The sequence below is a fragment of the Miscanthus floridulus genome, chromosome 11, assembly GCF_019320115.1.
Source record: "Miscanthus floridulus cultivar M001 chromosome 11, ASM1932011v1, whole genome shotgun sequence".
NCBI classification, from domain to species: Eukaryota; Viridiplantae; Streptophyta; class Magnoliopsida; order Poales; family Poaceae; genus Miscanthus; species Miscanthus floridulus.
The window spans coordinates 83,672,944-83,698,364 of NC_089590.1; the positions used below are offsets into that span (position 1 = coordinate 83,672,944).

At 45.5% G+C, this 25,421-nt stretch overlaps 2 protein-coding genes across 3 annotated transcripts in view; both read right to left on the reverse strand.

Annotated features, from left to right (window-relative positions):
- LOC136491410 (protein FORGETTER 1-like) overlaps positions 1 to 25,421 on the reverse strand; it is a 38,153-nt gene that overhangs the window by 8,421 nt on the left and 4,311 nt on the right. For both annotated transcript variants that reach the window (XM_066487694.1, XM_066487695.1), the window contains exons 2-30: positions 24,892 to 24,957; positions 24,598 to 24,771; positions 24,389 to 24,519; positions 24,200 to 24,276; positions 23,626 to 23,807; positions 23,443 to 23,520; positions 22,553 to 22,685; positions 21,878 to 21,938; positions 21,593 to 21,674; positions 20,932 to 21,054; positions 20,512 to 20,655; positions 20,288 to 20,390; positions 19,778 to 19,906; positions 14,978 to 15,048; positions 8,975 to 9,144; positions 8,790 to 8,883; positions 7,403 to 7,500; positions 7,177 to 7,312; positions 5,780 to 5,886; positions 4,989 to 5,084; positions 4,823 to 4,910; positions 4,624 to 4,741; positions 3,935 to 4,046; positions 3,743 to 3,866; positions 3,591 to 3,668; positions 3,331 to 3,449; positions 2,791 to 2,844; positions 2,520 to 2,622; positions 1,800 to 1,928 (exon numbers count right to left, since the gene is read on the reverse strand). In XM_066487694.1, the coding sequence (XP_066343791.1) occupies positions 1,800 to 1,928; positions 2,520 to 2,622; positions 2,791 to 2,844; positions 3,331 to 3,449; positions 3,591 to 3,668; positions 3,743 to 3,866; positions 3,935 to 4,046; positions 4,624 to 4,741; positions 4,823 to 4,910; positions 4,989 to 5,084; positions 5,780 to 5,886; positions 7,177 to 7,312; positions 7,403 to 7,500; positions 8,790 to 8,883; positions 8,975 to 9,144; positions 14,978 to 15,048; positions 19,778 to 19,906; positions 20,288 to 20,390; positions 20,512 to 20,655; positions 20,932 to 21,054; positions 21,593 to 21,674; positions 21,878 to 21,938; positions 22,553 to 22,685; positions 23,443 to 23,520; positions 23,626 to 23,807; positions 24,200 to 24,276; positions 24,389 to 24,519; positions 24,598 to 24,771; positions 24,892 to 24,957 (3,180 nt within the window). The remainder of the gene's footprint in view (positions 1 to 1,799; positions 1,929 to 2,519; positions 2,623 to 2,790; positions 2,845 to 3,330; positions 3,450 to 3,590; positions 3,669 to 3,742; positions 3,867 to 3,934; positions 4,047 to 4,623; positions 4,742 to 4,822; positions 4,911 to 4,988; positions 5,085 to 5,779; positions 5,887 to 7,176; positions 7,313 to 7,402; positions 7,501 to 8,789; positions 8,884 to 8,974; positions 9,145 to 14,977; positions 15,049 to 19,777; positions 19,907 to 20,287; positions 20,391 to 20,511; positions 20,656 to 20,931; positions 21,055 to 21,592; positions 21,675 to 21,877; positions 21,939 to 22,552; positions 22,686 to 23,442; positions 23,521 to 23,625; positions 23,808 to 24,199; positions 24,277 to 24,388; positions 24,520 to 24,597; positions 24,772 to 24,891; positions 24,958 to 25,421) is intronic.
- LOC136494949 (uncharacterized) lies at positions 12,204 to 13,771 on the reverse strand. The gene is made up of 2 exons (XM_066491120.1): positions 12,865 to 13,771; positions 12,204 to 12,631 (listed from the first exon to the last, which is right to left on the reverse strand). Exons 1-2 carry the CDS (start codon positions 13,571 to 13,573, stop codon positions 12,597 to 12,599), a joined length of 744 nt encoding a protein of 247 aa, XP_066347217.1. The 5' UTR covers positions 13,574 to 13,771; the 3' UTR covers positions 12,204 to 12,596.

Genomic DNA, 25,421 nt, shown 5'->3' on the forward strand with positions numbered 1-25,421 from the left:
ACTCGTGTACCACCGGCGATTGGAGGACGCGAGTTGGGCCAGGATGTGGAGGTGCAGGCGGTCCTGGCGCACTTGGAGAGTGCAGCCGTCGGCCCTCGTCGCCTTCCTCTTACCCGACGTGCCCGCCGGCTTGGTAGTGTGCCCCGCCCGGAATAGGTGGAGCCACAACTCCCAATGGGGAGCAATCCCCAAATACCCCTCGCAGACGGCAACAAAGATAGCCGCCTGAGCGATGGAGTTGGGATTGAAGTTGTGGAGCTCCACGCCGTAGTAGTGCGGGAGCGCCCGCATGAACCGATCCGCCGAGACGCCGAGGCCGCGCTCGTGAAAGGAGACGAAGCTCACGACGTAGCCGTCGCGGGGCCTCAGCTCTGGCTCGCCGTACGGAGCAATCCACTCCGGCCTGGTGGGGTCTGTCACCGGGCGGAGGAGTCCACCGTCGACAAGCGACTGAAGCATCTCCTCGGTGACGTCCGATGGATCCAGGGGTCCACCTCGACAACGACGATGTCGCCGGCATGGGTGCGATGGAGGAATCGGGTGCGGCGGTGAGTTTTTCTCTCTCCCACGCTCTCGCTTTTTTCTCGCTTTCTCCCTAGGCTCGCTCTTCTCCCCTCTTCTTCCCGGCACCCGCTGCTCTAGCGACGGCTCGACGGAGGCAGTGCTAATGCAGGCAAGGTAAGACGAGGAGGGGCGAGACTCTTCGGGTATTTATGCAGGGAGGAGGCAAAACGAACGGGCGACGAAATCGAGGAAGTTCCCCCCGATCCGGCGCAGTTAACCACGTACCGACTTCGCCGGCCCACGCGCCCACGTCTTCCTCATTAAATGTGAGAACAGTTACGTCCCATCCACCACGTCACGCTCGGCCACTACGGCAGCAGGCGTCGTTTCGCCTCCCCAGAAAACCGCCTCAAAAGGCGCGCCACCCGTTGCCGAGCCAACGGGGAGGATATTCCCCCCTGGCCTATTCCTTTCATATGAAGGAACCAGGCTCTGAGCCCATTACGGTCCAGGGGTTCGAAGGCTGGGCCCCCAAGGGGTTTCGACAGCCGCCCCAGGATAACCGAGTCAGGGACGACCGCGGGCGAGCCTATACGGGGCCGAGACCCAAGCAAGCGAAACGCTTGGGACGCCCAAAGTCGTGTCCGAGACCGGCAGGAAGGTCTCCGAATGGGATCCCACCGTAGGGAGGCACCGAGCCACCACCAGCGAACGGCCTCGGCACCCACTAGAGAAATCCTCCGGTACTCTTGGAGTGTGTCTCTGGACCGCTAGCCGTCCCCTAGCGAACGGGGTTCGCCGAGACCTGGGATTAGCTCCCTCTCTCACAGTGCTTGTAACCCCCTACTACAAGCACTTCGGTGCAAGGAATACAAGATCGATCTCTCAGACTGGACGTAGGGCATCGATTGCCTGAACCAGTATAAACCTTGTGTCTCTTTGTATCACCATCCGGGACTAGGGGCACGCAGTTCAAATTCACTAGTTGGTTGAGGACCCCCTGGTCCGAAACACCGACAGCCCGTTTTCCTGATTATCCCACAACTTCCAGCTTTTGTTATTTGAAGACCATTATTCTTCAAGAGGAATCCTTAAGACTACTGCGTCCTTACCCTAAGGAGTAATGAAGTGGTTTGCATATCTATCTGGAACTAGTAGAACATAGAGGGGCTGATACAAAAATATAGGTAAGATGGCATGTCTTGGAATTAGATCAAGCAGCTGAATATAGATGAATCACAACATTTAACTCTGAATATAGTGCAACTTGCAAGTAAATAGGCATAGAAATAAACCTGCTTGGCCAGGGCCTTTTCTATTGTACCCCAAACTGGAAGTATGAGGCCACCCAATATATTAACCTCTTGCAACCTTCTTCCTACAGTACAGTAGCTCCCAATTTTACATTTAGATCCATGCATACACTGAAATGAGGTAAAGAAGCACTGGATCAGTGATGCACAAACTAGAAAAAAGAAAGCAACACAATAAACTCATCATCTATTTAGTCAAACTTAAATGAAATTAAGGGTGTAAATAGAATATGGAAAATAAAGTTAGTCACAAACTCAATACAAGGACTAAAATAGAATGAGTGCACAAACATATAGCTATTCACCATAAACAGCACCAACAGAGGTTTGCATATGGAGACAGACATTATGCAGCTTGAAAATCCCTTGGAGACCAGACAACAAGATGTTGCTTGCATAAGAAATTAAGTCGCAAAAATATGCCAAACACTCCAGTGCTGTGACAGCATACTTAATTTTTCCATTTTCCTTAACATCAATGCTGAAAATAACTTATATTTCTAAGTGCAGCACTAATAACACGAGGAAAAGACTCTTACCAACTTACATGTCTCCAAAGTATGTAAGCTACAGAAATTACACACTGGGTAAAGAACCCTCAGTACAACAATTTACAGAATAACAATACATCATGTTCTGCTAAAAAAAACCAATACATCATGTTACGTTCATAGACCAAGGAAACAGAATTTGTGGTGTTACCTGCTTCGATGAAGCATCGTACTCTTCCTGCCATCCTTTACTAACTTTGTCTATTGATGACACCTTCCTGTACTTGCTTTTTAGTTCAGTTGAAGGCATCTCCCTGCAAAAGTAAACTGGAGTAGTAACAAAAAGTAGGAACTGCCATCCTTTACATTAGATATGAAACCTGATAGGCTCTTAGCTATTAATTAATCATGTAGCTTTATTATTCACTGTAAAATGTTAACACTAAACTTTGCCAAGAAAAAAAAATTGGTATGATTCATACCTCAATGCTTCACCAATAGCAGGTCTGATTATTCTGTAGATTCCTTCAGTTGAGCTGGTTCAATAAGAATTAAGAACAACTCAGGTCCTAACATCTGATCAAATAAATAACAGTACATTACAGTAAACCTCATATTTTTTATTCATGTATATCGCTGTTTCATACTTGCAAGTTTCTGTCACTCATTCCATCCCTCGTTGTTTGCAAACAGAAAATTTTAACTTTTACTCTTGTCTCTCCTCTTTTATAAAGATGCATCATAGTCCTCAAGAAAACAATAAGGCTTCTTTTTGTTTTCCTTTTCATTGACTTATCTTCCATTTTGACTTCAATTTATGTGTGTGCTAAATTGCACATTTGGGTAAATGCAAAATCCTAAAATACAGCTAGAGTATAGATATAGTTCTACAAAAAAGGGTAACCTAAACTCGAAATTCTTGTTTCCAGGTCCTTACTAATCTCTCTTGCTCTCTTCATATATGTATGTGGACCACACGAAATAACTAACAAATGAAAAATTAGTCATCATACAAAACATACCCTTCGAAAGCTAGAATGAAGTGCCTTCTCCCCATCCATTCCCTTCTGGACTCATAAAACCCATCATTGGAGGTACCAGCACCATCTTTCTCCCTTTCCTCAAGCTTCGCTTTTGCCAACTTTACACACATGTTCAAAAAGGGAATTATGCAGGTAAACAACAGTTTTGCAACAACATGGATTGCACTTACATAAAACTACAATGATATCAAAGTTCTCAAGGAAAAACAAACAATGGCGCTCCTGAACTGTCTGCTTACCTCCCAAGTAACTCCCCGGTCGATGGTGAAAGTAAATAGTACCGTCGAAGCACCAGACAAGCTATCAGTGTGGACAGTCTGCATGGACAACATTCATTGATGGTTAACGAAATAGAGCTGCCAAAGCAAATGTCATCACAATAAAACTTTACCTTAGGTGATTCTTTCATTTCGACATTCTTAGCTCTGATATAAACAATTCCAGAATCTAGCTGCCCTTCTATCCTTGCATTGTGAAGGACAATATCAAGTATACTTGTAAAGAGATCAAACAACCTGTTACATAGAATGTATTAGAATGGTCCAACCAACTCTTTGAAGATATGTGGATCATGCAAACTCACCTATTCTGGATGTTCGGAGGCAACCCCAAAAGGCGGTTGAGAAAACGAGCAACATCATGCATATCTGAATCTACAATCCGACCAGAAAGCTTCCCAGGATCTTTTCCATTGCCTGAGGAAAATCATTTAGTGAGCCATAATTTTTATAACTTAACTATATGTAGAATAACACATAGCCCTGGATGGCTAGGGGGCAGTTCCACTTTGCAAGCATTAGGTGTTGAGGGCGGGTGGGCGGCCTCCTTGACAGGAGGCTCAACCAACTGGGTAATTGCTCAATTCTCACACAGACAATTTGTAAATCATAGTTCTCATGTGCTGTTCAATCAATTATCAATATGCTTAATGAATTGTAGCATTTCAAGGGCTATTCTGGTAAAGAAATGTTTCAAGGGCTGCTAACAAATCCATCAGTACAGGAGATACATAAATAAATACCGATGAAAAATTAATAAATAACACATATCATAGGAAAAGCTTTTATCTTCAATTCAATAATACCAAAAGAAGTATACAAACAGATAGAAGATATCAAGCATTCTTATTTGTCATTATGTGAAAAGTGTGAAATATAAGCAGTTAAGCAACTTCAAATGAAGCAATAAAGCCATAACAAAAGGTTAGTAGTATGTTAGCAAATTAGCAAAACAAGCATAAACTTAAGTTAAAATGATTTTTAATTAACTTACATATGAAAGCGTCCCTAATAATTCCAACTGATACTAGAGCAGCTTTTGCTTCATTGATGAATTCTTGGATGCTAGTTTCATCATCAGAACACCCCAGAGGAACAACTGGAAAAGAATCCTGATCACCTTGAAACCAACTCTTAGAATGTTATAGGCACAAAAAAGGAAATACCATAAAATTAATTGTACTAGTATAAACCTGTTCCATTATTCTCCTATACATCATGGTTAACGCCTTTTTCCCATAATTGCTATCATAGTTAAAAGCACTCAAAGAAGGCCCAGCCCTGCAAAAGTAGAAATCTTGCCTCTTAAATGTTCTGGCTGATTTTTTTTCTCCCAATTTAATTGAAATCAATAAAAACCTGCGATCTCCTTGTGTTAAAGCACCAAGGGACTCTAGCCTTTTTGCCACAATTGATGCAAATCGCTTTTCACCACCGAGATTTGTAAAAAGAAGCCTACAGTGGAGTTCCAATTTTTTCAGATATATAGACAATTTTATCTGGTTCATGCATCATATGAAACAGTTTGCAATGTGAAAATAGTATAAATCAAACATGTGAGAACTGAGAGAGCCATGATCCCTTTTTTTTATAAAAAAAAAAAGTGTTTTCCCCACACTAGAAAACAGTTCACTTGATTATCTCAGCATTTGACTGATGCACAGCTACTCTGAGAACATCACATTTGTGGAAAAAATTTCTTTCCAAATAGACAACTAAATAAGACCGCGCATAAATTTGCTGGTTATAAAACAAAAAAATATTGATAAAACAATCTCATATGCATTCCAACATGTAGGCTACGTAAAACAGAGACCCTCATTCAAATTACTGCATATAATGCTTTGAAAAGTCATCAACTATTCCAGGTTAGCCAGCAGCCATCAGTAGTTACCAGCACAAAAAAGGAGTCCTGCACCTACAATCGATTGTTGACAATTCAATAATTGTTCTAACTTCTAGCTATCATTGCAGGTGCTTTATTCAATTCCTCCAAAAAAAACTCCTCTGATCTGGCTCTACACCCTTTCAGTCTTCATTTGCAAGGAAATAATACCACAAAACCCTCATCCGAGTGAAGTGCAGCAGCCAACAGTGTGCAATCAAAATTCAAATGTACAAGAAAGAGTGCATGTAAATAAATATCGGACCTATATTGAGGGGCAGAAGTTTGATTAGAACGATGGGTCCTCCCAAACTGCTGTATTGCACGATCTGCACTCCAAGGGAGTTCAAGTGTTATGTGTACTCTTCTTCTCTGCAAAATTAACGCAAGCAACCACAGAAGCAATCTTCTTAATAAGAAAAGTTATGGAGCGGTTTAGAGAGCAGAAGAAGGACCTCCACATGGTTTTCATTGACTTGGAGAAGACTTATGACAAGATACCAAGAAATGTTATGTGGTGGGCTTTGGACAAACTTAAAGTCCCATCAAAGTACGTGACCCTCATCAAGGACATGTACAACAATGTTGTGACTAGTGTTCGAACAAACGATGGTAACACAGATTACTTCCCGATTAAAATTGGACTTTATCAAGGGTCAGCCTTAAGTCCGTATCTCTTTGCCTTGGTAATGGATGAGGTTACCAGGAACATACAAGGGGATATCCCTTGGTGTATGTTGTTCGCTGATGATGTAGTGTTAGTGGACGAAAGCCAGGCGGGAGTAAATAGAAAACTAGAGTTATGGCGGCAGACCCTTAAGTCTAAAGGTTTTAGATTGAGCAGAACTAAAACCGAATACATGAGATGCGACTTTGGCAGAGCTGCACAGGAGGAGGGAGATGTGAGTTTGGAAGGTCAAGTAGTGCCTAAGAACGATACTTTTTGGTATCTGGGATCGATGCTATAGAGGGATGGAGATATTAATGCGGACGTTAGCCATAGAATCAAAACAGTGTGGATCAAGTAGTGACAAGCTTTTGGCATTCTCTGTGACAAGAGGGTACCACAAAAGCTAAAAGGCAAGTTTTATAGAACGGCGATTAGGCCGGCTGTGTTGTATAGAGCAGATAGTTGGCCTACAAAGATTCAACATGTTCAACAACTGAGTGTTGCAGAAATGCGTATGTTGCGATGGATTTGTGGTCACACAAGAATGGACCGAGTTCGGAACGATGATATACGTGATCGCCTAGGGGTAGCACCAATTGAAGAAAAGCTTGTCCAACATCGGTTGAGATGGTTTGGCCATGTCCAAAGGAGACCTCTAGAGGCACCAATGCATTGTGGAGTCCTAAGCCAAGCTAATAATATGAGGAGAGGTAGAGGAAGACCAAAATTGACATGGGGGGAGGCAATAAAAAGATATTTGAAAGCTTGGGATATACCTAGAGATCTATGTTTGAATAGGAGTGCTTGAAAAGTAGCTATTGAAGTGCCTGAACCGTGACTTGAGGCTCTTGGTGGGTTTCAACTCTAGCCTACCCCAACTTGCTTGGGACTGAAAGGCTATGTTGTTGTTGTTATTGTAGTTTGAGCATTATTTTGATAGATTGGCTTCTGGCATAATTGTCACATATAGCTAAAATGGAGCAACATAAGACCTGGTTTTTTGCCCTTCTATCAGCATGGAGAGAAACACCAGCTGACCCTGCTTCAGATATAATTGCAATTAGTTTTTTGCCATCCATAAACTGCTGCTTTTCGTGCATATTAATCATCTCCATCGAGACTTCTTTCCTACAGAGTAATGAACAAATTTTATACATGGGATTCGCTGAACCGGAAGCCCAGAACATAAAACATAATGGCATAAGTAATCTATCTCACGCGTTCCGCGCCTGATAAACCACGCCTTTCCCATCTGAAGCTCTTATGAGCATTCCACGACGTCCAGTTATTTCAGCAACATTGTCAGGTCCCCCTAGCTACAAGATAACAAATGTGGAAAGTTCTTAATGCATGTACAATCTGATGCTAAGAGTATGTGGGACCTAATCACCTAAGAATAGACTGAATTAAGATCTTATATGCAAATCATCTTGCTTATCATTGCTTCCATATTCTACAACAACATATGAAGTGAAACGATATAAAACAGAAAGATACTAGATGATGAACAGAAGTTAGAGGAACAAAGCAAAATCAATGAAAAAGCTCGTGTCTTCAGCCAAAATGGATGCCACAAAGCACTAATTTTTAGTTAGCAGGTGCTAGAGCTCTATACTGAGAAAGCTCGAGTTGGGATATACGAATGTCATATCCAGCCCATCAGGGCCCATAAGAACAACACATGTTCTTCCTTGGGGATGGTACTGTTGAGTTGTTGTCTATTTCCTTTAGTTTAGAGATTGGTTTTTTACGGTTCAAGCAGCAAAACCACAAGCAGCATGGGTAGAGATGATTGACTGGGACTGGGAATACCTTGCTTTATGAGAAGAGAGGTACAGGGTCATCCTTGGGATGATTTGAACCTTAAACCTAGTCGATGACAGCTTAACTTACCAAACATCCCTTATTCAGACAGTAAACAAATAGTTTGGCCCCCTCCAACCGCCCCTGTTGCTGCTTTGGAATGTATGCCAGGCATTAGCCAGATAGGCTGGTACCCGCATGTAACAAGCATCTACAATACATATCATTTTGGAATAGAAAGAGGAGCATATATATAGAAGACAGGATAGAAAAACATGAGGAGCCATAATATAAACCAATGAATTCGTAGAAACTAGCTAGATAAATGGGAATCTTTACAGAATCCAAAGGTCCAAATTTCATCAAAATCTCATCCCAAGCACAAAGCCTACACATGTATGAAAAACAACTTGCCAGATATTTGCTTAACAAAAAATAACCTGGAGTTGCTACATTCTCACTGTCAAGGATATAATGCTATAACTCTGCACTTTAAACTCTCGATGCAGGACTAATCCCACCACTACTCCACTACAATTGGGCCCCAAGAGCTCCTAGAATGATTCCAGGGGGAACTCTGTCAAATGGCAGTTTTCAGGGAATCACTCCGAGAGTGGGTTCCGTGGCGTGATTCCCTGAAACGAACTAAGATGTTGGGAGTTACCTATACAGTTTATCCTAGAGAACCACATAGATTATCCTTCGATACCATACATGAATAAAATGCCAAAAAAATCATAAATTTGAGAAACAGTACGGATTGTAATGTTCAACATTATTACTGCCAACAAACCAAAACTACCTGATCAATGATATCATCCAAGGGATTATTGGGGAGATCCAAGGAGCGTATTAGATCCAAAATCTTCAACCTTTTCTCTACTGCAGAATCGTACCTACAAGTCACAAAAGCAACTAGCATAAACTGGGGCCATTGAGCATAAGTTATAAGGATCGCAATTCGTCTAACAAATATGAAATATGCACCTCTTTGAACAATCAGCTACATGGACATCTTGCTCTTTTTCCTCGTCTTCTACTATCTTGCATGTGTAGCATGCCCAATCATCCGTAATCATCCCAGTCCAAGGTGGTGTTAGACAATTAGGGTGAACATGCCGAGAACAACCAGAACAATGAAGTAACAGGCTCTTCTCCTGATAGATCAGATATTGTAAAGAGAATTTCACAAAAAAATATTAAAAAAGTAGAGATGGCATTAAACTTTTATTTAACCTTTTTTTCTAAAGTAAAAAAGTGTGATATTGTTCTGAAGCATTCTACAACTACAAAAAGTTTTCGGCGTTATTATCAAGCCACAGCAAGAGATGTTCTGAATACAGCATTACAGCCAAAGGTCATGGTACAAAATATGAAAAGAAAGAATTATGAATACAGCAAAAGCATGCTTAGTGATAGAATTGTAATTCCTCTATCTTGGGCTAACCCTGGAAGGGTAGCTATATGGGAGTCATACATGGGCCATATATGGGCCTTAATACACACATACTCCAACACCCCCCCGCAGTTTGAACTACCGTCACAGCGGAGTTGCAGACTGGACATGAAAAGAAGAACACACACGAGCCCCCCCACAGACGCAACTAGCCACCGGTGATGTTGAGGCTGGAGCGAAACTCGGAGAATGTGGAGGACGGGAGGCCCTTGGTGAAGATGTCGGCAAACTGGGAGGCGGTCGGGACGTGGAGGACCCGAACATCGCCGATGGCGACCCGATCACGGACAAAGTGAAGGTCGATCTCCACATGCTTGGTCCGCTGGTGCTGAACAGGGTTGGTGGAGAGGTACACCGCACTGACGTTGTCGCAGTAAACAAGCGTGCTCCGGGAGAGGGGACTGTGGAGCTCGGCAAGAAGTTGGCGGAGCCAGGAGGCCTCCGCCACGCCGTTAGCGACAGCGCGGTACTCCGCCTCGGCACTGGAACGGGAGACCACCGGCTGGCGCTTGGATGACCAGGACACCAGGTTGCCGCCCAGAAAAACAGCATAGCCGGAAGTGGAGCGTCGAGTGTCTGGACACCCGGCCCAGTCGGCGTCAGTGTAGACGACGAGATCGGTGGAGTGAGACCGGTGGAGTAGCAGGCCGTAGTCGACAGTGCCTCGGAGGTAGCGGAGGAGGCGCTTGAGAGCAGTGAGGTGGGGCTCTCGGGGATCATGCATGTGGAGGCATATCTGCTGAACTGCATAGGTGATGTCTGGCCTGGTGAAGGTGAGGTACTGAAGTGCTCCGGCAAGGCTCCGGTACGCAGTGGGGTCTGGTACTGGGTTGCCCGCTGCCTCTGACAGCTTGGCCTGAGTGTCAACTGGAGTGGAGCAGGGCTTACAGTCAGTCATCCCAGCTCGCTCCAGGATATCAAGAGTGTACTGTCGCTGGTGAAGAAGGAGACCGGTGGGACGAGGCTGAACTGTGACGCCGAGGAAGTGATGGAGCACACCAAGATCCTTCATAGCGAACTCCTGTTGAAGAGAGGTGATGATACGCCGGAGGAGTGACGGACTGGAGGCTGTGAGCACAATGTCATCAACATAGAGCAGCAGATAGACAGTCTCAGCGCCGTGGTGATAGATAAACAGAGAAGTATCTGACTTTGCCTCCACGAATCCCAATGTCAGCAGGTAAGCAGCAAACCGAGAGTACCAAGCCCGAGGGGCCTGCTTGAGGCCGTAGAGGGACTTGTTGAGCCGGCAGACCATATCAGGACGAGAAGAGTCAACGAAGCCCGCAGGCTGGCTGCAGTAGACTGTCTCAGTCAGAGTACCGTGCAGAAAGGCATTCTTGACGTCGAGCTGGTGCACGTGCCAGGAGTGAGAGAGAGCCAGTGAGAGAACCGTGCGGACGGTAGCTGGCTTCACCACTGGACTGAACGTCTCATCGTAGTCGACGCCAGGGCGTTGAGTGAAACCCCGGAGAACCCAGCGAGCCTTGTACCGATCAAGGGAACCATCAGCCCGCCGCTTGTGTGTCCAGATCCACTTGCCGGTAACAACGTTGGAGCCAGGCGGACGGGGCACCAGATCCCATGTCTGGTTGGCGAGGAGTGCCGCGTACTCCTCCTCCATCGCGCGACGCCAGTGCGGATCTGACAAGGCGGCGCGAACGGAAGAGGGTACAGGAGAGACCCGCGGCTCGCCTGGCATCGCTGTGAGAGCCAGGGGCCGCAGGGTACCAGCCGCGTGCCGCGTCACCATAGGGTGAACATGACGCGGGTGTCGGTGCAGGAGAGGCGGGTGGTACACCGACTGCGCGACACGGGCAACCGGGGGCGGAGGTGGCGGCGTAGGTGTCGACGGCGGAGAAGAGGCCACCGGTGGTGACCGAGGCGGCGACGGTGGTGGTAGACACGCACCGGCTGTGCGAAACGCGCAGCAGGTGCTGAAGCCGAGGTCTCCGGACCCGCGCAGGGCGTAGGGCCAGGAGCAGCACCGGAGTCCAGCGCCGCCGGACCCGCGCTGGGCGCAGGGTCAGGGGCCGCACCAGAGGGCGTCGAGCCGGAGCACGGAGCCGGCGAAGGGCACGGTGGAGTAGTACCTGCAGGACACAACGGCAATGGTGGCTGGTCCACCGTGTTAGTGGGAAATAGGGAGAAGAGGTCAAGGTCGGTGGTGGAGGGGGGTGGGGAGGTGGTGGAGAAAGGGAAGACGGACTCGTCAAACACCACGTGGCGAGAGATGAGGATCCGACGAGAGGTGAGGTCAAAGCAACGGTACCCCTTGTGATCCGGGGAGTACCCGAGGAAGACACACTGAGTCGAACGGGGAGCCAGCTTGTGGGGAGCAGTGGCAGTGGTGTTAGGGTAACACGCACACCCGAAGACACGAAGGTGATCGTAACGAGGGGGGGTACCGAAGAGAGCGTGGTGTGGAGTGGGAGCCGGACAGGCAACGGAAGGTAGGCGGTTAAGGAGGTAGGTGGAGGTGTGCAAACTCTCAGCCCAGAAGTGAGCAGGAAGCGAAGCCTGGAACAGAAGGGTGCGCATGGTGTCGTTCGTGGTGCGAATCATGCGCTCAGCCTTACCGTTCTGGGAGGAGGTGTAGGGACATGACATGCGTAACTGCACACCGTGAGAGAGGAAGAAAGCACGAGAGTTGGAGTTATCGAACTCACGCCCATTGTCACACTGAACGGCCCTGATGGTGAGGCCGAACTGAGTAGACACCCAGGCGAAAAAGTGGAGAAGCGTGAGGAATGCATCAGACTTAGCACGCAAGGGAAAAGTCCAAGAATAATGAGAGAAATCATCAAGCACGACAAGATAGTATTTATAGCCAGAAATGCTCATAACAGGTGACGTCCATAGGTCGCAATGTACAAGATCAAAAATATGGGTCGCATGGGAAGAGGAGGTAGGGAAAGGAAGACGAACATGACGGCCCAGTTGGCATGCCTGACACAAGTGCTCATCGTGAGCCGAGTACATGGTATGTCGGAACTACGACTAAGCTGGGTCAAAGCATTACGGCCAGGATGCCCAAGACGCCGGTGCCATGTAGTGGATGAAGTGGTGGCGGCAAAAGCAGCTGACGAAGCGGAGGGCGAAGCGGAGGAAGCAGACGCAGGAAACCGAAGGGTGTAAAGGGGCCCCGTGCTGTCACATCGGAGAAGAGGACGCCGGGAAGCCAAATCCTTCACAGTAAGACCAGATGAGTCAAATTCAACAGAACATGAATTGTCAGCTGTAAAACGACGAATAGAAAGGAGGTTGTGAACCATAGAGGGAGCAACAAGGACATCCGGAAGACGAAAAGAGCCATGAGTGTGAGCGGCACCCATGGAAGTGACAGGAAGACACGAACCATTGGCGACCATGATGGACGAAGGGTGGGAGGAAGAAGGAGGATGAACAGAAGAGAGTATACCAGGGTTGGGGGTGGTGTGGAAGGTAGCACCCGAGTCGGCGATCCAGTCTGGGCCGACTGGAGGAGTCAGGGTCATGGTGCCGAAAGAGCGGGCCAAAGCCGTCGGGTCCCAACCGACAGGCCCTGGCGTGGTCCAGGTAGGTGGAGCCCACGGCGACGAGAACGGGGCGACTGGGACGGCGCCGGTGAGCATGGCCGCCGGTGGACCAGGCTCGCCCCCGGGAGCCCGGAAGGGCCACATGGAGATGCGCCCTGACCAAGGGTTGCTGAAGGAGGGCCAGGGTGTACCCCGTGGAGCCGTCGGAGTACTCCCATAGCCAGGGCCCGCACCACGCCCCCCCCCCCCCCCGCGTCGACGACGGCCGCCACGCCCCCCCCCCCCCCCACCCCCGCTCGGCCCGGGAGGAGGAGGACCAAGAAGGGACGACGCTGGTGGAGCGGAAGGACGTGGCGGAGGAGTGGCGGCAAGAGCAGTCGAGGGAGACGAGGACCCCGGCGCGGGTAGTGACCCAGGCATGATGCCCTGAGTGAGCTCCTCCATGACAAGGTCGTCACGGACCTGGAGGAAGGTGGGAAAGGGCCGCTGCCGGGTGATCCAGGTGCGGAGGTGGCTGTACCGCTCGTTGAGGCCGCGAAGGACGTTGAGGACCAAGATCCGGTCCTCCACGGCCCAGCCAAGGTCACCGAGGGAGTCTGCCATGGTCTTCATCTTCCGGCAGTACTCGCCAACGGAGAGGTCGCCCTGGACGAAGGTGCGGAAGCTTGCGTCGAGACGCAGGGCCCGGGCTTCGGCGTTGCCCAGGAACTGGACCTCGAGCGCCAGCCAGGCCCGGCGGGCGGTGCTCTCAGGGGTGCTGCGGACGAGGTCGTGAAGGTCGAGGGAGATGGTCCCCAGGATCCACGAGAGGACGATGCTGTCGAGACGCAGCCATGAAGGGGTTCGAGCCACAGGCGGGGCGTCGGTGAGGACGTGGTCGTCGAGGGCGTAGCGGCGGAGGATGAGAAGGACTAGGTCCCGCCAGCGGGCGTAGGAGGGCGACTCAGGGTCGAGGACGACAGGAACCAGGCTCCGGATGTTCTGGACACCACCGGCTTGGTAGTGCAGCTGCGCGACGAGGGGATCAGCCGAGTTGGGCCAGAGAGCCACTGTAGGGGACGGACGTGAAGCAGACGAGGTGGCAGTGGTGTCGTGGTACAACGGATGGACGAGGAGTTGCTCCGCCTCGGCGATCTGACGGGCCAGAACATCGGCCGCATCGCGCTCCCCGCTCCCAGGCTTGGGCCGCCGCGCGCAGGCGTGCCTGGCCCTCCGCGGCAGCGGCCCGGGCGGTGACGAGAGCCGCTGCGAGGGCGGAGTCCGGTGGAGGCGCTGCGTGAAATGGCAGAGGAGGCGGGGCGGGAAAAGGAGCCTGGAAGTCCGCGCGCGCGCGTGCGGCGTCGTCGTGGAAGCCCGCAGCCGCGCGAGCATCCGCGTCGCCCGCATCCGCGCCGGGGAGGCCCACATCCGCCCCGTCCGCAGCCGCGCCGCCCGCATCCGCGCCGGGGAGGCCCGCAGCCGCGCCAGGGATGCCCGCATCCGCGCCGGGAAGGGCCACGGTGGCGAGAAGAGAAGCGGCGGCGGCGGCTGGGTCTCCGGGGCGCGCGCGGCTCGCGATTTGTGCCCAGGTGGAAGGAAGAGGGGGGAAGCAGTGGAAGTAGGAGGGAGGGGGAGGAGGTGGTGGGCCACCGGCCATGGCGGCAGCGGCTGCCGGCAGCGGCTGCCGGCGGCGGCTGCCTGCCTGGCGGCTGGGAGAGGGAGGAAAGGGAAAACCTAAGCTGATACCATGATAGAATTGTAATTCCTCTATCTTGGGCTAACCCTGGAAGGGTAGCTATATGGGAGTCATACATGGGCCATATATGGGCCTTAATACACACATACTCCAACACTTAGTAGTATACAAGAAATGGTATGGACAAATTTGGAAATCAATAATTATGAATACAGGCAAGGTCATTATGCATATCAAAAAAGTATATCATCCTCAATGAAGGTAAAAGAATGTGGAACAGAATAAATGCAAACATCTCTGTATTAGTAAATAATTAATAAATACCAAGGAAGAAAAGTCACCTCCTCTGTGTTGCAGATTTGACACATGTGGAACTCCTCATCAGATTCTGTTGATTCATGATCTGACTCAGCTGAAACATTTAAAAGTATTAGAATATTAATGTTGTTAAATGGAAAGCATCCATGTAAGAATAGTACTAAACTACTGATATGGCTACTTTGGTTGAAAGGTAAGCAGGAGGTGGAGGTGTGCTCATCCTCATGAAGAGGCTCTGAAGTCTGAACAGCCTGATTTGGTGGATTAGATAATTCCTTGCTTCACTCACAAAGTTCTGGCGTACTTATCTATAGTGGATTAGATTATTCCTTCATTCCTTGCTTCATTCACAAAATTCTGGCATACTTATATTATAGAGCCCAGCCCTAAAAAACAGCTACTTCCTCTCATTTCCTGTAGCTAACAGTTCAAAAGAAACATGTAGAAATGAGAGGGAGAGAAGAGATGAGAGCAACTACGCAAACAACCAAAGGGCCTGGGGCCTGGCATACTTATCTTATAGAGTCCAGCCCTAAAAAACAACTACTTCCTCTCATCTCCTGTAGCTAACAGTTCAAAAGCAACATGTAGAAATGAGAGGGAGAGAAGAGATGAGGGCAACTACGCAAACAACCAAAGGGCCTGGGGCCTGGGGGCGCCTGTGTATATATATTGAGTAGCAATTTCTATATGGTAAAGTATACTTCCTCTCATCTTCAAGTACTCCCTCTGTTTGGAAATCTTAGTCATCTAGGGCATTCCTACATGGTCTACAAGATGATATTTTGAGTAGCAATTTCTATAAGGTATATTTTAAAAACAAAGTACTGTGTATTACAACAATATCACAATGGCTATTAGGGTGAAATTTGGTCAAGGCGCCTCAAAGTAGCTGATCAACAAGTATGGCCACGTGGAGTCAGGCTGTAGCGATATACCATGCCACAGCAAGTGCCACTGTTGATAGCGTGCAGCAGGATCATTCAGAGAAGTACCAGTTTCTTGGGTACTACTCATTTATTGCACACTTAAGTTTTAAAGCAACATTGTACAATTTATAGTTTTTTTTTAAGATTGGGCGCCTTTGGTGCCCCAGCATAGCAGGTCCCAAGCCCTGGTAAAGGAGGAGGGTTGTGTTAGGCGTGGCGAGCCAATGTAAAAACTTAGCCACTTTAATGGAGATGAAACCCGAAAGAAAATCGTTGGGGCGTAACCCTCTTAGCGACGCGCCATATCGGAACCCGGGTATGGTGTTAAATGGGCAAGGGCCGGGTCGTCACCCCCGTGACGCGCCGTGTCGTGATCTGGGCATGGTGTCAAGTGACCAAGGATCGGGTCGTCGCTTCCTTAGTGGCGCGCTACATCGGCGCCCGGGTGTAGTGAAAAATGAGCAAGGGTCTTCGCATCTGAGTCAACGGGTGTGAAAGGTAAGGAAGCTAGTCGAACCAACTAGGATCCATTTAGGTAGTTGGAATGTAGGGTCACTTACAGGTAAGTTAAGAGAATTAGTTGATACCGCGACTAGGAGGCGTGTAAATATATTATGCGTTCAAGAGACTAAATGAAATGGTCAGAAGGTGAAGGAGGTGGACAATACAGGTTTCAAGCTTTGGTACACAGGGACAATCGCGAATAGAAATGGAGTTGGAGTTTTGATTGATTAGAGCCTCAAGAATGGTGTGGTGGGAGTGAGAAGGCAAGGAGATAGGATTATCTTAGTCAAGCTTGTCGTTGGTGATATGGTCTTGAACGTAATTAGTGCGTATGCCCCCCAAGTAGGCCTCAACGAGAGTGCTAAGAGACAGTTCTGGGAAGACTTAGATGGCCTGGTTAGAGCTATACCTAGTAGTGAGAAGCTTTTCATAGGAGGAGATCTTAATGGGCATGTAGGTACTACAAGCACAGGTTTCGAGGCAGTTCATGAAGGTTTTGGGTATGGTAGTAGGAATCAAGAGGGGGACGAAGTTCTGGACTTCGCGGTAGCTTTTGACCTGATGATAGCCAACACTTTCTTTAGAAAGAGAGAATCTCATCTAGTGACCTTCAGTAGCGGACAACACTGTAGCCAGATTGACTTTGTCCTCGCAAAAAGAAAGGACAAACGAGCATGCTTGGATTGCAAGGTGATACCGGGGGAGTGTGTTGTTTCTCAACATAAGCTTTTGGTGGCAGATTTTCGTTTTCAGGTGCGTGCCCGTAGGGATAAACAAGCTAAGATTAAAAGAACAAAGTGGTGGAAACTGAAAGGGGAGACGTCAGATGTATTTAGGGAAAGGGTTATCAAAGAGAGCTCTTGGAAGGAAGAAGACGACATAAACAACATGTGGGACAAGATGGCAACCAACATTCGGAAGGTAGCCTCAGAGGTGTGTGGAGTTACCAAAGGAAGGGGACGCGAGGCTAAAGATACTTGGTGGTGGAACGAGGAAGTCCAAAGGGCTATTAAGGAGAAGAAAGAATGCTATAGACGCTTGTACCATGACAGGAATGTGGACAACATAGAGAAATACAAGGTGGCAAAGAAGACTGCAAAGCGAGCTGTAAGTGTGGCAAAGGGTAGAGCGTACGAGGATCTTTACCAACATTTGAGTACGAAGGAAGGAGAGAAGGATATTTATAGGATGGCTAGGGTTCGTGAGAGAAAGACACGGGACTTCAACCAAGTTAAGTGCATTAAGGATGAAAGCGAGCATCTCTTGGTGAAGGAGGATGAGATCCGACATCGATGGCAAGAGTATTTTGACAAATTGTTCAATGGTGAGAATATGGACACAACCTTTAAGTTGGATGACTTTTTTGATGACACCAATAGGCGCTTTGTGCGGAGAATTCAAGAATCTGAGGTCAGAGAGGCGTTGAAAAGGATGAAAGGAGGTAAGGCGATGGGACCGGATGGTATCCCAATCGAGGTGTGGAGATGCCTCGGGGACATAGCTATAGTATGGCTAACCAAGCTGTTCAACCATATTTTTTGATCGAACAAGATGCCTGATGAGTGGAGGAGAAGTATATTGGTACCGATCTACAAGAATAAAGGGGATATTCAAAGTTGTACGAATTACCGGGGAATTAAGTTGATGAGCCATACTATGAAGCTATGGGAGAGAGTTATCGAGCATCGCTTGAGAGCAATAACGCGGGTCTCTATGAACCAATTTGGTTTCATGCCCGGAAGGTCAACCATGGAAGCCATTTTCTTAGTAAGACAAGTTATGGAGCGGTATAGGGAGAAGAAGAAGGACCTACACATGGTTTTTATTGACTTGGAGAAGGCTTATGATAAAATACCAAGGAATGTTATGTGGTGGGCTTTGGACAAACATAAAGTCCCAACGAAGTACGTCGGGCTCATTAAGGACATGTACAACAATGTTGTGACTAGAGTTCGAACAAGTGATGGAGACACGGATGACTTCCCGATTAGTATAGGACTACATCAAGGGTCAGCTTTGAGCCCTTATTTGTTTGCTTTAGTGATGGATGAGGTCACAAGGGACATACAAGGGGACATCCCTTAGTGTATGCTTTTCGCGGACGATGTAGTGCCAGTTGATGAAAGCCCGACAGAAGTGAATCAGAAACTGAAGTTATGGCGGGAGACTTTGGAGTCCAAAGGTTTTAGACTCAGTAGAACTAAAACTGAGTATATGAGATGTGACTTCGGCACTACTACTCGGGAGGAGGAAGATGTTAGTTTGGAAGGTCAAGTAGTGCCTAGGAAGGATACATTTCGATATTTAGGATCAATGCTACAGAGGAACGGGGATATTGATGAAGATGTTAGCCATAGAATCAAAGCAGGGTGGATGAAGTGGCGGCAAGCGTCTGGTGTCCTATGTGACAAAAGGGTACCACAGAAGCTAAAAGGCAAGTTTTATAGGACGGCGATTAGACCTGCTATGTTGTATGGTGCAGAATGTTGGCCTACGAAAAGACGACATGTTCAACAGCTAAGTGTCGCGGAAATGCGTATGTTGCGTTGGATTTGCGGTCATACAAGAAGGGATCGAGTTCAGAACGATGATATACGTGAGATATTAGGGGTAGCGCCAATTGAAGAAAAGCTTGTCCAACACCGGTTGAGATGGTTTGGACATGTGCAACGGAGACCTCCAGATGCACCGGTGCGTAGTGGAATCCTAAGTCAGGATAGTAACGTAAAGAGAGGCAGAGGAAGACCGAAGTTGACTTGGGTAGAGGCAATAAAAGGAGACTTGAAAGGATGGAATATACCCAAAGACTTAGCCTTAGATAGGAGTGCTTGGAAGACAGCTATTCACGTGCCTGAACCTTGATTGCTTCTGATGGGTTTCAACTCTAGTCTACCCCAACTTGTTTGGGACTTAAAGGCTTTGTTGTTGTTGTTGTTGTTGTATTAATACTAAGTATCACATGGAAAGTCCCAATGTCCATCTGCCTACCAGGGACATCTTGGAACATTTAAACATCTAGTCATCATTCTTTTTCCTTTTTCTCTAACTCATTTTCGTCCATATATCTCGATTGTTTCGTAATGGGTCTTCAATGCACCAACCTACAGGGCAAGTTAATGTTCTTTTTCATCACAGAGTTAACTTTTTTTACCTCATTATTTATATTTTCATTCATTTTTTCCCAGTATTGCATTCGAATCATATCTCATACCTATTAATTCCTTCACTGATTACTTTCTGTTTCTCTGAGATATTTTCTTCCAGTTAGTACATTTTATTTCAATATAAAGCCATACTTGTAAGCGTAAGTGACACACCATGTAACTAACATTTGTTTGCTACATGGCGAAAAACATGAAACAAAAACCATGTCATTACCAGGAAACTTACATGGAGAATAATCATCGGTGTCATCATCACTCACATCTACCACTTTCGCCACTTTCCTAACTCGCCCTTTAAACGATACATCCAGTGCAGAATGGCGCTTACGCTGGATCTCTGTGACTTTTTCTTCACCTAAAAGAAGAATTTACATTAAAAAAACACAACAGAGCAGGCAACAGGGAAAATCATAAGAATTGAGAAATAAAAGATGCAGCAGAATTTTAATATAAATAAGTAGGCACAATGAAAATATTGAATCCCCTTTTCTACCAGATGTTAACCCCTATTAGCTAGATGAGAAAGGACCAAACCCCAGAGCATGACTTTGCTTACGCAAGTGGGAATGGATTTTAGAATATGGCATGCATATTTAGCAGAAGGAAAGACCATTGAATCGTAAACTTAACTTACAAGTACCAGCATTTTAAGCATTACACAGTAGTTTGCAAACAAGTTGGACCCAAGGATGGTAAAAACTGGATGAGATTTACATGCTGAATAACAGCAACAAACCTTGCTGAAAAGAATCGGGTTTTGGAGGTAAAGGGTAGTTTTCTTCTACCAACTTAAGAAGGAGCTCCCGAGGGCCAGAAACGAAGTCTTCCATTTCAACTCCCTGATTCAAATTTCAAATAATCAAGTATTCAGATTTTTGGAGCAGTAATCTAATTTGCAAGGATCTATGATTGCTACAGATGAAAAGAAAAGGAAGTGTTCAGTAGAAAATGTGAACAGACATATTTTGTGACAGCTTCTTCAGTTCTAGCTTCTCCAGTGCTCTGAAGACCAATCACCACACATTTGTTCTCTGCCAAGGCCTCTTTAGCTAACCTCGCAACAGCAGGTACCTTTGCAGACATGCACATGTGCCTGAAGAAACGCTGTAAAACGTAGTTCATCAGTTATGAAGCATAACGAACAGCAAGTATTTAAGCATGTTAGGCAATTATTATCTACCATAGGGGTCACGTTTTCCATGTGTGTATTATTCACACTATACAAATTTAGAATTTAGAATTATTTCTCAAGTTCAACCATGCAAAACATAGGGGTCATGTTATGTTGGAAAACAATGCACACATGGATTGTCAAGGTGAAGTATGCAAAGGCCATAAAATTTCATACAAGCTCATTTTGGAGAGGTAAGGAAGCAATACCTGATGGCTGGCCCAATACAACCGCCATATTTGATTTGAATTGCCGTCAGCAAATAATTCACTTGCTGATAGGAGTTCAAGGCGCAATTCAGCCCAAAATTCAGCAGCATTTTTGTACATGTTCTGCATTACAAATAAGATTAAGAAACTTTATCATGAGCTACATATAGATCCACAGCCTAGGAATAGTTACATAAGCTGAAGTTGCACATGGATGTTACTAAAAATTGAGAAAACTTTTTAGTCCCAAGCAAGTTTGGATAGACTACCACAAAAATAAACAATGAATAGAGTAAGATATGTTGTCCTGCATTTGCACAGGATAGAGGAAGATTTTCATTCGTTAGTCTTTCGATGGTTAGGCACGCTATGTAGATACAATATAAAAAGATTCCAGCATTTAACTTGCTGTACATACACCTTTTATGTTATAAATTCTATTGTGCGGAACTCCCCAGAAACTTTTGGCAAAAGAAAAATAATAGGAAGATTTCAGACAATGGTTCCTCTCTACAAAAAGCACTCATAGAACAGAAGAAAAACACTGATGTGGTAAAACAAATGAAAGGGCAAAGTGCCAACGCCAGTCGTAAGGCTGAGAATACAATTCAATTTAATTTAGTTTCAATGCAGAAAGGTTGTCAATACCGTATGGTCTTACCATCATTCTTTCCTCAAGTGGAGCCTCCACTATATCAAAATCAGCCCCTTTGTAACTTAATGTACGGCATACATACATACCCCTGCAACAGTTTAACGATAGAAGTACTCAACAAGCTGCACTGATGAACAGAATGCACCAGCCAGTACTTATACTTATAAAGACAAAAGGCTGGATGAAAACTAATCAGTTCCCATTTAAAGAAAGCACGACTGGGACATGTTACCCATTACAGATGGGCTCTTCATGTACATAACAATTAAAATTTGGCATAAGAAAAGATACCTAGCTTTCATGTCCATGGCAACAAGTTCAAGTGCTCCCACACCACCTTTCTCAAGAGCACCTAAAAAGTAAGTATAAATCTGAGCAACTGCATTTAGATTTATAATGAATCACAGAACCTACATAAATAATTCAAGGCATGTGATTCTTCAAGTACAAAGACTAGTCCTGAACGAAACATGAATCAATAAGTGACAAGCATAACATAACCTAACTGAAAATACAGCACTAGACCCACTTCTTAAATGATAATTTAAACTATCAGTGCAGCTTGAGTTATTAAGAGAACAGGTCAACCAAACTTGTCCCTACAGCTCTGCTAGTATGATATGTTCTAGCGATCCATAAATGATATGCTCATTCCAACTGAGCCATCCTTTACGCATCAAACTGGCATGCTGTTACAGCTGAAATTCCTTTTAAGGTATATTGTGACCATAATTTAGGGTCCAGTATCGGGTTTGGGTCTAATACTCTAGACTCTTAGTGCCACTAGTATGTTTGCGCTGTTAATGGAAATAGGGCCAATCTCAATTGGGAAAAAGAAGTATGTTTGCTGCTAGCAATCTAGCATGGACGCACCAATTACTTATTGTCTTATTGAGTGCAAGATAACTTGATAAAAGAACTTAAAACAAAAGGAAAGATTCACATAAAAAGGATGAAGCAACAAACCTAAAAATTGTGAAAAATTATGAAATGATGTTCCTTCACCCCAAAGTCCAAGCCGAACCATATAGCCCAAATTTCGTGGTTCTGATGCACCAGTTGCTGAGCAGTAAACAACCCGAGCCTCAGGTAACTTTTCCTGCCATGTTTGGTCATGTTACAATGATAGTTTGAATCCTGGCTAGTGCAAATAAATAAAATAATCGTTGCTCTTTTTAGGAGTAAATGATTTCTATGGGTCTGAAGTCTGCTTGGTTGTCTGCACAGCCCCTTATCCATGCCCCTGTAGTGCAATTCACCCCAATTCGGCCAAATCATGCATATCCAGCTCTGCACCCTCCCTTCGGCACCCACTCTACAGCCCAAGGCTCAGTCTGACCACTTACGCAAGAAATCAATCACACGCATAACACTGTTCAGACGAACCAAACAACAGCTAATTACATAGCCTTGTGCAGGTTAAAGGTATGCTGCATAACACCTAATACAATGCAATACTAATGCAAGGAACCAATCAGACCCTATAAAATAATTCACTAATGTATTGTGCCTTGAATTTCCTTTAATTATGCACCAAAAACTTGACAAACAGAATCAGATTACACCATCTTCTTGAAATGATCCTCACAAACTGAACAAACAGAATCAGATTAAAGCATCTTCTTAAATGTATTGTGCCTTGAATTTCCTTTAAATTATGCACGAAAAACTCTATTTAAGAGAAAACGATTCCTATAAGGGTAATTCACTAATGTAATCACAAACAATTTTTTTCAGTGCTAAGCATAGTTTCTCTAGTATTTTGTGATGACTAAGACTCACTAAATTGGAAATAGAAAGATCAAAGGTTTTCTTCCCAGCCAGATTACGATAAGCTCAAGCTATAAATCACACACCTGGATCTCAAGAACTGCTTTACCAGTGCGAGTGGGCTGGCTTCCGGCATCAGGAATCAGATTTTTGGCCTTGTGGCACTGCAAGAGACATTGTTTCAGCATACATCACATATTCAGGTATAAAGATCTGGCTATAAAATGCATATTATACCAAATGATGATAATTCAAGTGAAATACATTACCTCATCAAACACAAGGAGACCATCAAACTCTTGCCCACACCATTGAACCAATTGCTGCAAGCGGGAGCGGCCTCTCTCAGACGATGCTATTAGGCTACTATAAGTTACAAAGATTACCCCATTCTTAATTCCAATGGCCTTCGAATCTAGCTTAGAATACGGTAACTTATTTAAAGGGTGCACTGCATAATACATATAGCAACATCAGTTGTAAATACCAATAATAGATATAGATAAATCAATCTGCTTAACAGCTAGAAAGCAAATTCTTCTGATAATTAACTAATTGTGTGTGTCCCTTTGATGGTACAAAGCACTAGACCAGACTAGATGCTTAAATGTTATCAAAAAATGTTACTACTGAAATTCATCAAGGACCTCCCAACTCCCAGAAATTATAGGGGGGGAAGAGGTGTGTATCAGGAGATTCAGGCACTTGTTATTCAATAACTTTATTTCCTCATCACTGTGTCACACTAATCTAAGCATTCTAGATAAATATTATATCAAAATGACATACTGTTGAAGGTGCAATATAAATCAAGTTACAACTCGAAGTGAAAAGGTCTCACACCTTGGACACATTTTGCACCAACATCATCCAAATCTCTTCGAGCATCATACTTTAAGTCAGAACCGACAGATACCCACCTGGAATTGCAACCAACAGCTAAGATCAAGCAATGAAGAAGGCAGCCATAACTTAAGAAATTGTTGGAAAATCATCAAGAATAGCTGATGAATATGATTTTTCAAGTCTTACACTGCCTTATGCCTTCCCTGCTGCCAATTTTCCCAGATTAATCCAGCAATTGTTCGGCCCTTACCAACGCCAGCCCCGTCACCAATGAAAAAACCTGCTCTATGGCCAGTAGGGAGATGATGAAGGTGCCTCTGTCATACAACAAAACAAATATTTACATGTGTGATATTATAAAAACTTCATAGAATAATCATAGGATGGTAACCAACCTGACAAGCATAAACTATTGTTTCGATTTGCAAACAAGACAATGCCTTTGTCTCATCCAATTCATCCATGATATTCAAGCAGTAAGTTGGTTCAGGAGGTTGTACAGCTGACAAAGAAGAAGTTTCTACAACTGGATCTGGATGAGATAGACCAAGTGATAGCTTGGGAGGCCTCTGGAAATAAGTGCAAACATAGCAAAATTCACAATCAGTTGGACAAAACATATCTATAAGCACAGAAAGCAATTCTGCAAGTGTGTACTCAGCATCTAAGTCAACGGATAGAGTATTTACATAGTCAGTGAAAGTTTCTCCAACAGTGCCACCTTCATCTTCATCACGCTCAACATCAATGGCAACCTGCTTGACAAAGTCCCAGTAAGTTAAAGGTTGAAAGCTTCTTGATATAATTATGAAGCAACCATTGGGACCTGAGACACTAGTACGATAAAACATAGAAAACAAGCTGGATGTTTATGATAAAACCTTGTCGAAATTTTGCATGCAATGATCATACTTTAACAATTACAATGGAGAATGCTACGCATAAACCAAGAAACATATTGTGCACATTCGAAACATTATACAAATCCTTCAACCTACAACAAAAAAAAGGTGCACTAAGTGCATAGATAATCTGAAAACTGTCTAATATGAACTGAGCTAGCTTGCCCCATCAACTAAAAAACTAAAAGTGCTTACCGACAGTCCAATTCAACTACCTCAAATGAAAGAAGAAAACCATGGAAAAGAAGCAGTGCACAATTCAGATATTTGTTACCTGTGTTGATCACTACAAATTGACAAAACATCCTTCAACTAAG